The sequence below is a fragment of the Scyliorhinus torazame genome, chromosome 2 (genome assembly GCF_047496885.1).
Source record: "Scyliorhinus torazame isolate Kashiwa2021f chromosome 2, sScyTor2.1, whole genome shotgun sequence".
NCBI lineage: Eukaryota > Metazoa > Chordata > Chondrichthyes > Carcharhiniformes > Scyliorhinidae > Scyliorhinus > Scyliorhinus torazame.
Genome location: NC_092708.1, coordinates 73385571 through 73400158, shown reverse-complemented (window position 1 = coordinate 73400158; position 14588 = coordinate 73385571). Strand labels below are relative to the sequence as shown.

At 43.8% G+C, this 14588-nt stretch overlaps 1 protein-coding gene across 8 annotated transcripts in view; it reads right to left on the bottom strand.

Moving 5' to 3' along the window:
- Positions 1–14588, bottom strand: part of LOC140388492 (nck-associated protein 5-like) — a 1019364-nt gene that overhangs the window by 139239 nt on the left and 865537 nt on the right. For all 8 annotated transcript variants that reach the window (XM_072472774.1, XM_072472791.1, XM_072472783.1 and 5 more), the window contains 2 exons: positions 8798–8986; positions 3814–7730 (listed from right to left, as the gene is read on the bottom strand). In XM_072472774.1, coding sequence (XP_072328875.1) covers positions 3814–7730; positions 8798–8986 — 4106 coding nt within the window. The remainder of the gene's footprint in view (positions 1–3813; positions 7731–8797; positions 8987–14588) is intronic.

Here is a 14588-nt window from a genome sequence, read left to right as displayed (position 1 = left end):
TAATGGCACAGCTTGAACAGTGACGTTTGAATATTTGAGCTGAATCATGGATCTGTCCAACCTCAGAGGTGCTTGTACTATTTATGCATAAATATCAACGAGTACCATTAACCTGACCATTACATTGACAGGAAAATCTGGGCCAATATCTTTAAAAATGTTGAAATTCGGAAGCTATGAATCACGCTATTGCGCAGTAGCAGTTCTGATAGAGAGTGAACAAATCAAACATTGCTTATGAACAGCATTAAACAATGAATACATCGACATGCATGGGTATTATGGTAATATCTTTGGCATTATTAAAAGATGTTTAAAGTTACAGTCTCATTGATATAGTGAAGTCTATCCAGTGATATAATCCCTTCTGACTACTGTTTGTAATCAAGATGCTTTTCGGGAATATATAAATCTCCTGAGTGCACCTGAGTGGTTCCCACTGGTGCTAGGAGCATTTCTGAGGTGGGAATCCCCCACCTTTAGTGTGTTAAAATATTCATAGTGGATAGCACCAGCCAGCTTGCACTTACCAATTCCAGGGCACCATTTTTAATGGTCACCCTGATCCCAGTTGCCAGAGACAGTCCCCCCCTCCCCCCACAAAGGAAATGGTGACCGCCCCCGCTGACAAGGGGAGCGCCCCCAGCCCCTCAGCAAAGAGGTGCACCCTTCTCCCCCCACCACCACGCAGGCATGAGGCTAGCCAACCCCCTCCTCAGTAATGCCCTCAGCTAACCCCCCAAACCACCCACGTCAGTTACCCCCTCAGCCCATGTTAAGTAATGGGTTAAGAGACATTGCAATTAGTTGTCTCATTTATGTTAAGTATCCATTAATTGACACTGATATGTAAAGAGGCTTCAGGTGGCCTCTGTGGAGGTGCTGTGTTGTTAAGTGTTTTGTGCAGAGGCTGTGGAATGAAATAAATGGTGTTTGGTGAAAAGGAACAAGAACTTTAGACTCTTCATTTCACAGCAACTAAAACGTCTAACAACCCACCCCTTGTTCTGATTTCCAGCTGCAGGCAACTTCAAAAATAATAAATGCGTCCAGTTCCTCTTTTGCAACTGCAGTGTTTGGGAATTAATAAGCATTGGAGTTAAGAACAAAGGGGGGGTACTTCAGATGCAATGAACTGTGAAGGGAAAGATACAGAAACAAAGCATCTGCCTGCTGTGTCTAAACCATTAAGCTGTCAATCAAAGGCTAGTTAAAGTTACTGGACAATGAAATAGAATGAAAACAAAGCATTTCAAAGGCTCTCAGGGAATTTCACAGCTTTTCAAGAGTTGTAAGTATTTTAGGAAAGTTCAGAGATTTCAAAAAGCTGCAGTGTTAAAAGCATGGGGTTTGATGAGCAGATGCGGGGAAAAAGAAAGTATTTGAGGCTACCTGGCTTGTATCCTCAATGAACTGTTTGATCTGTTCATTAGCTGTCAAGAAGGGCAGTTCAAAGTGAGCAGGCCACTTCAAAATTTTCAGAATATGAGCTTCCCCGCTAATGGCCCACCCTGCCCTGGGGGCCCACCCAACTTGGGCTCGTAAACTCACCCTTTTAAAAGCCAGCCTAGACTGGGACCATAACTTCCACTTGTCTTGACTGGGACCTTTGAATTTTAAGCTGCATTGCGGCCTTTACTTTATGTTAAAAAATTAAATGCTGTTAGACATAGCATCCCTGGCCTCCTGAGCTTTTATAGCAACTTAGATTTCTTGGAGGGGAATTCGTCCTCATACCCATTTTATAGGCCACAAGGACACGAGGGCAAACTTCAAGAACCAACATCATTAAAAAAAATTCATTCTTGGGATGTGGGTGTCGCTGGCCAGGCCATAATTTGTTATCTATCCCTAAATGCCCTTCAACTGAGTGGCTTGCTAGACCACTTCAGTGGGGGGGGGGGGGCAGCAAAGAGTCAACTGCATCTCTGTGTGGGTCTAGAATCACATGTAGACCAGACTAGGTAAGGAAAGCAGATTTCCTTCCCTGAAGGACATTGGTGAGCAGATGTTTTCCACGACAATTGGCAATGGTTTTATGGTCATTGTTAGACTTTTCATTACAGATTTTTACTGAATTCAAACTTTACCATCTGCCATTATGAGACTTGGACCCAGGGTTCCAGAGCATCACCCTGGGTCTCTAGTCCAGTTACAATACCATGATGCCACTGCCTTTCCATGATAATAGATAATAAATGACACCTGAAAGCTGTGTGACCATTGTGGGTTTGGCTCACTTTTCGGGTGTTCCATTTGCAGCCGCCTAAAACAGGCATCAGGCCACTTACATATGGAAATAATAATAATAATCTTTATTATTGTCACAAGTAGGATTACATTAACACTGCAATGAAGTGACTGCGAAAATCCCCTAGTCGCCACACTCCAGCGCCTGTTCGGGTACACTAAGGGAGAATTCAGAATGTCCAATTCACCTAACAGCACGTCTTTCAGGATTAGTGGGAGGAAACCGGAGCACCCGGAGGAAACCCACGCAGACATGGGGAGAATTTGCAGAATCCGCACAGACAGTGACCCGAGCGGGAATCGAACCCGGGGGACCATGGCGCTGTGAAGCAACAGTGATAACCACTGTGCTACCTTCCCATCCAATTCGGATCTTAATACCTGCTTTAAGTCTCCTGGTGAAAATTGGTTAGCTACCATTAAAAAAGTTTTCGGAACTTTTCCATTTAGGATTTTTCATTGGTCCCTGCAGTCGACAAGGAAATGCAATTTAATTTTTTTTCATGTAAATCAAAGATCCTTGGTACACTGCCAGGGAGAGAAGGACAACCTCCTCTATTTACTGTACATGTGCAAGCAGTGACCTCCTGCCTACCAACTGTTATTGTACTCCAATTCCTGAAATTTACCTTTGATCCACTGTCGGTAAGACATCTACCTTGACATCTAGCTTTGGAAAACGGGCGAGCTGCCTGTGGAGATGAGACAGGCACCCAAATTAAGCAAAAGGGGTTTGAGTCACCGTTTCAGAATGACCTCTGGTCTCCGATTTAAAGTGCACTGCTGGTTATGGACCAGAAATGGCCAATTTCCATCCGGCATAGTAGTTAGCACTGCTGCCTCACAGCGCTAGGGACCCGAGTTCAGTTTCGGCCTCGGGTGACTGTGTGGAGTTGGTACATTCTCCCAGTGTCTGCGTGGGTTTCCTCCAGGTGCCCAGTTTCCTCCCATAGTCCAAAGATGTGTGGATTAGGTAAATTAGCCATGCTAAATTGCTGTTTAATATGTGCAGGGATGTGCAGGTTAGGTTATGGGATTACAGGGATCGGGTAGGGTGGACACTTGTAAATGGGCAGAGTGCTCATTCGAATGGTCCATCCAGACTCAATGAGCTGAATGGCCTCCTTCTGCACTGTCGGGATTCTATGATTATATTCTATTTTATTGAGTACACTTAAACATTTAAAATATATGTTACAAAAGATTAAACCAAACTAAAAAGCATTGCATCAAAGAGTGCACACGATAGTCAAGTGCAGCTATTTGGCATATTACCCAAAAGCTTTTTGCTATTTGAAGCTGTAAGAATATAAGAAGTTAGAATAAAGGATGGCAGCTAATAAATAATCTTGAGGAGCAATATTTAATACAAAGTATAAAATCAAATTACTGAGAATGTTGGAATCTGAAACGAGAGAGAAAATGCTGCAAAATCTGGGCTTTGACAAAGAGTCATCGGACTCGAAACGTTAGCTCTTTTCTCTCCCTACAGATGCTGCCAGATCTGCTGTGATTTTCCAGCATTTTCTCTTTCGTTTAATACAAAGTAATTGAGATCATTACCTGTGTAGGAGTTCCTGCATGAACTGGTCACTTGTTGAATCTTTCATTGGAACATCATGATCCTGATAGGCATGATATGTTGATGTAAAACTGCCTTTTCTACTGTTGCGTGTTTCATGTCGTGTGATCTCACAACTTTTATTTGGAAAAGCACCATCTAATTTTTTATCACAATTGGCATTTTCTTTCGTAACTTCGTTCTCCTCTTCACAGGCTTTTTCATTTTTTCTTCTGTCCCTTTTTTTGTCGAATTTTGTCTGCTTGATTTCTAAACCAGTTCCATTTTTGGTTTCTTTTTTCTCATCTTTGGATTTTGAAGCATCGGACTTTTTGCTGTTCGGCGCTGGCAACTTGCTTTTTCGGAACCCAAACCACTTGGCTATTGAAGGTCCAGTCTTCGGTTTTACCTCTGATACCTGGACCTTGTCGTGTCCTTGCACCTTCTGCATATTTTCTTGAATTCCCAACATGACTTTTGCTTCAATGCTACATTGTGTCCCAGAAACAGAAGGCAAAACGAGTACTTTGTCAGAAATTTCAGGCCTCTTTGAGAGGTTGTCTTGTTTCTTGACAATTTTTACCATATTAAGTTTGGAGGGGCTCTGCGGTTTGCTCAGAACTTCCTTTGGAGACATATCTGGTGATGATTGAGACTCGTATGCTGCCTGCTTTACGCTTTTCTCTTTCTGGGGCATTGGTTTAGATTTTTTCTCACCTGATTTATCACTTGAAGGTAGATTTTGGATTTCCTTTTGAGGTGGTGACTGGTTGCTGTCAAACTTTACAGAGCTAAGATGGCCATCCCCCTTTGGTGGAGTTCTGCAAGGTAACTTGCTAGGACTGCTATGATGGCTACTTGAGCTGCTTCCACTTCCACATGACACTTGCCGTGAATAGGAAATATCTGCTGTTCTTGGAGAATGTGAAGGACTTTGTGTAGCTGAAGAGCCACAAGCAGGTTTAGTTTGCAATGTTTCTGTTGCACCGGTAGAGTTCTGCCTCGTCAGCGAATTACCTCTTTCTGTTGTATTTGTGATTATCTGGGTTCGCACCTTTCCTGGCCCATCTACCAATGAAACAGAAGGCTTGTCCCCAGTTTGATTGCTGAAGCTCTGACTTCGCGCTTTGGCACCATTCATGCCTAGGGCTGGCTTAAGGTTGGGTTTGTTATTAGCTGAAATTGACCTCTTAAATGCCTTAATTTCTATGCTGTCAACATCACTCCCAACTGCCGTGCTTCGGTCATGCTTTGTTTTATCTTCAAGGTCTGCAGAAAAACCAATTTTAACAGCAAGACCATCTCGAAGGTCGCCTTTTTTCTGAAAATCAACTAATGAATCTGTTTGTTCCAGAGGTTTTATATTTTTTGATACATCAGCCTGCTTAGATTTTTCATGAACTGCATTTCCTTTAGAGTAGATATTAATAGTATCTTTCTCATGCTTCCCGGGTACAGTTGAACTTTTTCTTAGTAACGGGGGAGATTTTAAAAATCCCTTTAGTCCAACAGGAATTCGAGTTTTCAAGTTGTTTTCATCAGAACAGTAAATGTTTGTATGTCCATTACTAACACTAGAAGGAGACAAGCAAGAAGGTAGTGGCTGAGATGAAGGTTCATTTATGCTTGATGCTTGCCACTGTGGAGATGTTGTTAAAATGCTGGACGGCTTCCATTGTAAGATCAACCCATTTTCACTTACTTGCCCTGCTTGGGCAGAAAAGGTACATTGGGGAGATGGATCCTTTTGGTTTGCATGAATGCATTTTAAACTTCTAATCACTTTAATAGCTGTTTGAGAACAAGGATGAATATGCATTGATGGCGGAGTATTTGAAGAATTTGTTTTCAGGTATCTTTTTTCAAAAGTGCCCACTGCCAAATCTTTAGCCACTCCATTTGATTCCGGGGAGTTTTGAAATGCCTTCTCATGGTGGGAACTGCACAAATCATCCACTGCTGGGGACTTCTGGGGTTGTAGACTTTGTATTTCTTTAGTCAACTGGACACAAGGTGAAACCAAACTCGTAACTCCTTGTGGTTTTAAAGATGAGCATTGTGGTGCATCCTTGCTTATTTCAACAGGAATGTATTTTTCAGTTTTTGTTACTATTTTCAGTGATTGTTCATAATTTGGTTTTAATAGTAATGACGTTGATCTCCCTGGTGGAAGTGGAGGTGATGGAGATTTTATTTCTTCCAGTTCTAAATTATCATGTTTGTCTCGGGTAGGATATTCTCCAAGATCCGTCATCTGTCTTCTGGATAATAAAGAAGCTTGTGCTACGTTGGAATTGGTCTTTCCCGTTTCAATGGGGGATGCAACCCTAGAGTCTCGAGAAAGATGTGGGCTACATTTTGGAATGGTGGAGCCATCTTTTAAACAGTGATTAATACTAACACTTGGCATTTTTAAATATTTGGCGAGTTTTACATTTGATAATGATGGCGGTTTATCTTGGACAAGAGAACCAGATGTTGATAATGTGTTGCTAACATCAATGCTGTTTACTTTAGAGGTTTTATGTGGTGAGTCTTTGCCTCTATTAGGTATTTTGGTTAGACGTGGCTTTTGAGTAGAAGATGGCTGCAGGGCAGGTACAGAAGATACCCAGTTTGATTTATAAGCTGCATTAAAAGTTGGCTTCAATACTTTCTCCTGTTGAAAAATGTGTGGTGTCAACGGCCTGTCAGAGGTTACAGAATCTGTACGAACAATGGAACTAAATATTTTCTTGTTGGCTTCAGGGTCTTCTAACCGTTTTTGTTTGGTGTGACCTTGCAATGACTCTAAAACTGTATAATTCCTTGCATCACTTCCTCTTTGACAACTTAGCAGCCCTTGAGGCACCAGTGCAGCATCTTTAGCAAAAACAATTTGCCGGTGATTCCCATCAAAAGCAATTGGACTAGAAATTTCATTTGAAGACACAGTGACACTTGCTGTCTGCTGGGAATTAAATTTAATTGGCAGGCCGTCTTCAGCATCAAACACTATCGTAAGGCATTCTTCAGATGATGTTTTTACGGCCTTGGTCGTTTGACAATTTTCTTTCAGCAGGTTCAAAGTGTTTGGCCTGTTGTCGGAGCAAGTTGATAAATGACCTTCATCTTTATCTGCAGATGAGAAGAATGCTTTTTTGCAACTGAGTAAGTTTGCATGACTCACTGACCGATTGTCCGTCAATAAACATGTTACAAAATCAGAAGAATTTCTTTCTTCCTCGCATTCCAGATGCAGTTCATCTAACATCTCAATATCTTCGGTGTCAGATAGCTGGATTGTTAGATCTTTATAGTGTAGCTTGGTGGAATTGAACTGCAATTTCTTTGTAGGCGACTTGTTGGTTGTACATAGTTTTTCACTTGATTGAAAGCTACTGACAAAACTAGTCAACTTCTCAGGTTTTTCTCCTGAGTTTATGTGTGCAAGCCTTTCTGAAACACATTTTACACTGCCATCCCAACTAAACAGACTATCAGATACACTATGTGTTAATGTTTTACGGAGCGATTTGCAATCTTTACTTGGCACCTCATTTACTGTGGTTATGAGTGCTGTACAATCGTCATCTGCATCATCGTGTGAATCAGAATCATAGCCAAATGTTTTACTTTGCTCTAAGCATATGTCTTTAGTGGTGGCCTTATGAGGTGCTTGATCATTGCTCTTGTGGCGGTTCCGACATTTTAGGCCCAGAGAGTAAATTCCTTCGTTTGAGTTCATACAATCTTTGTAAGCCCATTTTGACATATTTGAGGAATGCTCTAACAGAGGCTTTTTCTTTTGTAGCTTCTTTAATCCTTCCAGAATGTGGCTCTCTTTTTCTCGAGTTGGAGGTAGTTCTTCTGCAGGGCTAGAGAGGTTGCTGGGAAGTGAGGAGCCAATACTGAGTCTCTTTTCCCAGCTTAGAGAAGACTATAAATGAAAAGGAAAATATTATTAATTCAGTCAACAAAATAGGATAAATATTCCAGTCAGGGAATAATCCCAGTATTCGTACAAGATGGGAATTGAGAATACTAATATTTTGTGTTTTCTTCATCCATTGAAAACAAATGTAGCTCAATTAAGCAGAAAAAAGCCATCTAGATTAGACAAAGAAGCCGTCTACTGCACCTTTCATCCTCCTTATTTGTCATTGAGGGTATGCGCAGGTTCTGTTGCAGTTGTTGTACTGCTGTTTATTGGCAAGTGGCTTATTTTGTTTTTTAAACTTACCAAATCATTATTTGTTTTTGACATAAAAGTCCTGAAATTCCAGTTCGTATCAAAGCCAGAGAATGGGTCTCAATGGGCAGTATTTTAGGAAGGACACACTTCTCTTAGGTTCCACCGTTTTTTACTTTAAAAGAACTATTTTTTGGCTGGAGATGTAATGGATTATCCACCTCATGTCCTTTATCATGGGGGTGCAACTGGGAGTGGGGGAGGTGGGGGGGGGGGGCGGGGGGGCAGCAGGAAGGTGGTTTCACTGCCTGCAACATTCTTCCCTTTGGCACCGTCAGGCCTCCATGGAACTCTTGGCAGCTAAGAGCTAATGCGTACAATTGAGGCCTACAAAAATATCCCAAACCAAAAGTATTTGGTTTGGAGAGAGGTTCAAAGACCCTTTTTCTTCATGTTCAGCGTAAAACTAGAAAGGGCAATTCCTCTTTGTGATTTGTTGCTGCTCCTCATGTCCATCATTAGAGGGTGTGATGCCATTCCAACATTTCACCAGAGCTTGTGGATGGCTGACACTGATATACTCTTTCAGCTACAGACTGCCCATGTGTCATTGCAGATGGCCCCATCCGCAGAATTCAGGACAATGTCTGCAAGCTGTTCCACTTTGTTGCAGTTGAGTCAACAGAGATCCCCAGGAGGTTTGGGCCCACAGTGTTCTTAAAACTGGATAATAGAAAGTACTATCAGACAACTGCACACCCGTTCGTGAAACATGATTGTCAAATGAAGTTCACTTAATAGGACTCAAACTGTACCCTCTTACTGCATGTCATTCCTTCATTCCAAGTAAAGGAGCCACTTGAATGTTCACTGCAGGCACTTGAAAGGGAGAGTTCACTGCTGCTACAGCTGCTCCTGGGGTAAAGTTGGCTAGGTACAGCCAGATTTACTTGACTCTGGCACTTTAAAATAGGTACATTGGTTGATGTGTTCTCTAGAACTCCCTGTTAATACAAAAGGGGATACTTGTCACACACTGGAATTGTTCCTCTGTTCATTCTTGGTTAATGTAAAAACTTCCCCCAAATTCACTGTTTACACATCACTTCCAATGTACAGATGTTTTTATTTCACTTCCAAGCCAAGTGTTTCTCACTTTCATACTACATTTCAATTCTGAGGGCAGTGAAAATAAAAATAGCACAAATGGAGTAATTTCTAACCATCCAGTCCATGCTGCCATAATTGTTGCAAGACCTAAAGTGACTACTTTTCCATCACGGTATTACTCCAATTTTTAAATGCCGACCTTGAGCATCCCCATCGCGGCCACTCCGTCTTCCCACCTCCACCCCCAATGCGCCAACTTACCTGTCAGGGGTACCTCAAGACCCCAAACACATCATCTCATAAGGGCACCCTGGGCCCAATCTCTGGCCTAACTGCACACTTAAATATGTAAATCTGGATCTCGCCGGTGGGGGGCACCACCCCCCCCCCCCCACCCATGGGGTCGCTGCGAGACTCCCCCTTTCAAGATCACCCCATTCATTTCCCCAAGCTTTATGAAGCCCCTTCATGCCACCCTTCACCATCTCCTTTCATTGGTACTGTTATGGGCCAGGGTTTAGAGAACCCCAAAGTGTATCATGGAGTTCACCTGACCCACAACTTTTAATAGATTGTGATATCCCATCCTATCGGGCTGCATCACAGCCTGGTATGACAACTGCTCGGCCCAGGACCGCAAGAAAGTTTAGAGAGTAGTGAACACCGCCCAGTCCATCACACAAACCTGCCACCCATCCATTGACTTCATCTACACCTCCCGCTGCCTGGGGGAAAGCGGGCAGTATAATCAAAGATCCCTCCCACCCGGCTTACTCACTCTTCCAACTTCTTCCATCGGGCAGGAGATACAGAAGTCTGAGAACACGCACGAACAGACTCAAAAACAGCTTCTTCCCCACTGTCACCAGACTCCTAAATGACCCTCTTATGGACTGACTTTATTAACACTATACCCTGTATGCTTCATCTGATGCCAGTGCTTATGTAGTTACATTGTATATGTTGTGTTGCCCAATTATGTATTTTCTTTTATTCCCTTTTCTTCTCATGTACTTAATGATCTGTTGAGCTGCTCGCAGAAAAATACTTTTCACTGTACCTCGGTACACGTGACAATAAACAAATCCAATCCAATCCAATCCAATATGAGGAGCACACGGCACACTCTACAAGTGTGGTGCAACAGAAATGGAAAAGTACTTTTTAAAGCAAAACAATGTTTATTCTATGAACTCAAGTTAACCTTTTTAAAACATACAGTGAACATCTTAGCAACCATTAATTAAAATACAACCCCCAAAGACTACAACACTAAGTAATCCTTTAAGCTTTCCTTTTAACATCCATACAACTTAAAAACAAAACCTTTAACAGAAGCACATCAGGTTAAATTTAACTACATCTTTATGTAGTCCAAGCCAATAAAAATGTTTCTGGATTTTAGCTTGAGTTTTCCTTATTCCCAAATGACCTCCCACTGGTACCTCATGTGCAACTCACAACACCTCCTTTCTATACCCTACCGGCAATTCTACTTGATGAACTTCTACCCACTTTTCATCCGCCTGTATTTATAAAGGTCTCCATTTTCTCATCAAGACATCACTTCTACGGTAATAACACTATGATATACACTCAGATTCCTCTTCCGTATACACTTTCTGATACATCTGTTTTATTTCTCTATCTTTCTGTTGTAACTCCGCCAATTTTCCGGAACTAAAAATATCCACCTCATAGACTTTACAGTGCAGAAGGCGGCCTGTGGGGGGAGGGGGGCTCCATCCCTGAGGGGGGGGGGGGGGGGGGGAGCTCTGATGGGGTCAGGCCCGCAATTGGGGACAATCGATCGGTGGGCCGGCTGGCCTCCCCCCCCCCCCCCCCCCCCCGGGCCTATTTTGGTGCGCGGCCAGCCCCTGAAACCCCACACCATGTTGCATTGGGGCCAGCGCGCTGAAGAAGTTCCCCGCACATGCGCGGGTTGGCGCCGGGAAGGGTGGCTGGAATGGCGTGAACCTTTCCAGTGCCGTGTTGGCCCCCTATGAGGGCCAGAGTCAGTTGTCCCCACACCCATTTACGCCGTCGTGAAATGCAACGACCCTATTTCCCTTTCGGAGAATCGCGCCCCTCATCTTTTCGTGTTTTGTCAGGTAACTGCAATGTTTTTGCCAAATCTAAGTCTGCTTTTAGTCTCTGTCCGTAAGGTACTGCCTGTGACCGTCTCCACCCCCAAAAACCTCAGCCTCTGAACGAGCCATTGTCCACAACACACGTGGGTTCCCGTCTCCGCGCTGGCCCCTGGGCAACATGGCGGAGCCCTACAGGGACCCGGCGGCGAGGAACATAGGCCCCCACGGAACTAGCGCATCCGCCAGTCAGTAGGCCCCGATCACGGGCCATGTCACTGTGGAGGCTCCCCCCGGGGTCGGATACCCCCATTCCCCCCTCCAGGACGGCCCCCGCAGACACAACTTCCAGGTCCCGCCATGTGGGACCTGAGTAACCCACGCTAGCGGGTCTCGGCCGAACTCAGCAGGCACTCGGCCCATCGAGGCCCGCAGAATCGCTGGGGGGGGGAGGGGCAGCTTTCAACGGCCCCCGACTGGCATGGCGGCGCTCCCGCGGGCGCCCGAAAATCGGCGCCGGAGAATCGGCGAGTCGGCATCGGGTCGGCCCAGAGCTAATCTGCACCTGGGTGACGCCTTGCCGGTGTGGTTGGTGACTTTCGGGAGCCAGGAGAATGCGGCCTCAAGTAGGGCATGCATATTTAAATGAGCCTAATAGCATGAGTTGGGTGACTTGCATAAAGTTTCGTGCTCGCAACGATGCCTGATTTGGGACTCTCCTGCGATGCCCCCAGGCGTAACGCGAGGGAAAAATCTCACCCAATGTGGCACATCACCATGCAGCAGTAGAATGCAGGATCTTAAGAAGAAGGAAATAATCCTGCAGCTTCGGGAAATCTATTTGCATTGGAAACAAACGGTTGGCAAAAAGAAATTGTTAATATTTAGGTGCAAATCCTGGCTCAGTTTTGACGAAACATCCATCCATCTTTTCGTGTTTCTGTGGCCTGCTGTGTTTTTCCAGCATTTTCTGGATTATTTTGCAGGTTGCAAAGATTTACTCCTCATTAATAAATAAATTAGGGCAGCACGGTGGCGCAGTGGGTTAGCCCTGCTGCCTCACGGCGCCGAGGTCCCTGGTTCGATTCCGGTTCTGGGTCACTGTCTGTGTGGAGTTTGCACATTCTCCCCGTGTTTGCGTGGGTTTCGCCCCCACAATCCAAAGATGTGCAGGGTCGGTGGATTGAACACGCTAAATTGCCCCTTAATTGGAAAAAATGAATTGGGTACTCTAAATTTAAAAATATTAATTAATTAAGCTTGATTGATTCTGGTCTCTCGGATTCTGAACAAAATGGTACAATTTATAGGTCGTCCACCCCCCCCTTACATTACCTTGGCATGTATTGTACCAATTCTGTTATTAAAATAAATGTTTCATATGCAGAGAATCGGTAAAGCAATTTTCTATTAAAATCTATTCTATCAAATCAGTTCCAAACTTCAAAGACGTATTATATTTAAAGGTAATGATTTCCATCTTGGACAAATGGATACATGTTCAAGAAAGTAAAATTTAATTACTCCATCCAAACAAAAAATAATTGCAAGACTATGTTATACAGATCAAAGCATCTGTTGATTTGTTCATAAAGGAAATACAATTCAATTCATCTGGATATCACCCAGATGCCATAGTACAGTGTAGTTCGATAGATTCAAGGGAGATTTTGTGGCGAACACATTGCAAACAGGCAATGCCGTTCTTTCTTTCCTATTCTAAATCAATTCAAGGCTCAATTACAACTGGGGTATGAGAACAAGGGAATATCGTAGCAAAACGGAATTAGGTTTAAAACTACAGGAATGTTGAAAAGATATTAGAGATATCTTCCAATACACTGAACATCATATGAAGCTGATTCAGTCGGATGTTTTTGGACCGGAACATCTATGCACTGCTTGGGATAGCAGACTATGCTCCAACTGTGCTTTCCAATAACCAGGCCATCAGCATGACTGTGTGTGCTGGGTTGCAATTTTTGACAATCTGTTGGGAGAAATGGGAAACAGAAAGCCAACTGCAGGTTACATGATTATTTTGACAACATCTCTATTTTTGTCTGCAAAAGTGAGCTTCAGTTTCCTGTAACTTGCAACTTGAATTCTTCCAATTTCCACTTTGATCTTTCAGTCATCGGTCTCTTACTCAGTCCTGGCAAAGCTCAACACAAACTTCAGGCGCAGCATCAATGGGTGTTGGGGTGTGAGGTGGATCAACTCATGCCTGGTGGGAGAATGCTGGCATTTGGAATTTGATTCTTCGACATGACAGAGTGTTGCAGGAGGGATCGGGACTTGGGTCTTGGTGCTGGTCTGTTTTGTTTTCTCTTCCTGTGCTAAGCGCATTGGACGTGCTGTACTTCACCACAGATGCTGACTGACTGGCGGTGTGCTTCCAACCTATTCTGATCTTATTTCCAGTACTCAAGGTTTCTTGCTTCTTGCATTGCCTGAAGATCATTGCTTCTTACACTTAGAGGACGACATGCAAGGTATTTTATGGTAGTTCATTGCTTGATTCTGAATGGCCCTGAGACATTAGGCTCAACAAACAAAGAACAAAGAACAAAGAAATGTACAGCACAGGAACAGGCCCTTCAGCCCTCCAAGCCCGTGCCGACCATGCTGCCCGACTAAACTACAATCTTCTACACTTCCTGGGTCCGTATCCTTCTATTCCCATCCTATTCATATATTTGTCAAGATGCCCCTTAAATGTCCCTATCGTCGCTGCTTCCACTACCTCCTCCGGTAGCGAGTTCCAGGCACCCACTACCCTCTGCGTAAAAAACTTGCCTCGTACATCTACTCTAAACCTTGCCCCTCTCACCTTAAACCTATGCCCCCTAGTAATTGACCCCTCTACCCTGGGGAAAAGCCTCTGACTATCCATTCTGTCTATGCCCCTCATAATTTTGTATACCTCTATCAGGTCTCCCCTCAACCTCCTTCGTTCCAGTGAGAACAAACCGAGTTTATTCAATCGCTCCTCATAGCTAATGCCCTCCATACCAGGCAACATTCTGGTAAATCTCTTCTGCACCCTCTCTAAAGCCTCCACATCCTTCTGGTAGTGTGGCGACCAGAATTGAACACTATACTCCAAGTGTGGCCTAACTAAGGTTCTATACAGCTGCAACATGACTTGCCAATTCTTATACTCAATGCCCCGGCCAATGAAGGCAAGCATGCCGTATGCCTTCTTGACTACCTTCTCCACCTGTGTTGCCCCTTTCAATGACCTGTGGACCTGTACTCCTAGATCTCTTTGACTTTCAATACTCTTGAGGGTTCTACCATTCACTGTATATTCCCTACCTGCATTAGACCTTCCAAAATGCATTACCTCACATTTGTCCGGATTAAACTCCATCTGCCATCTCTCCGCCCAAGTCTCCAGACAATC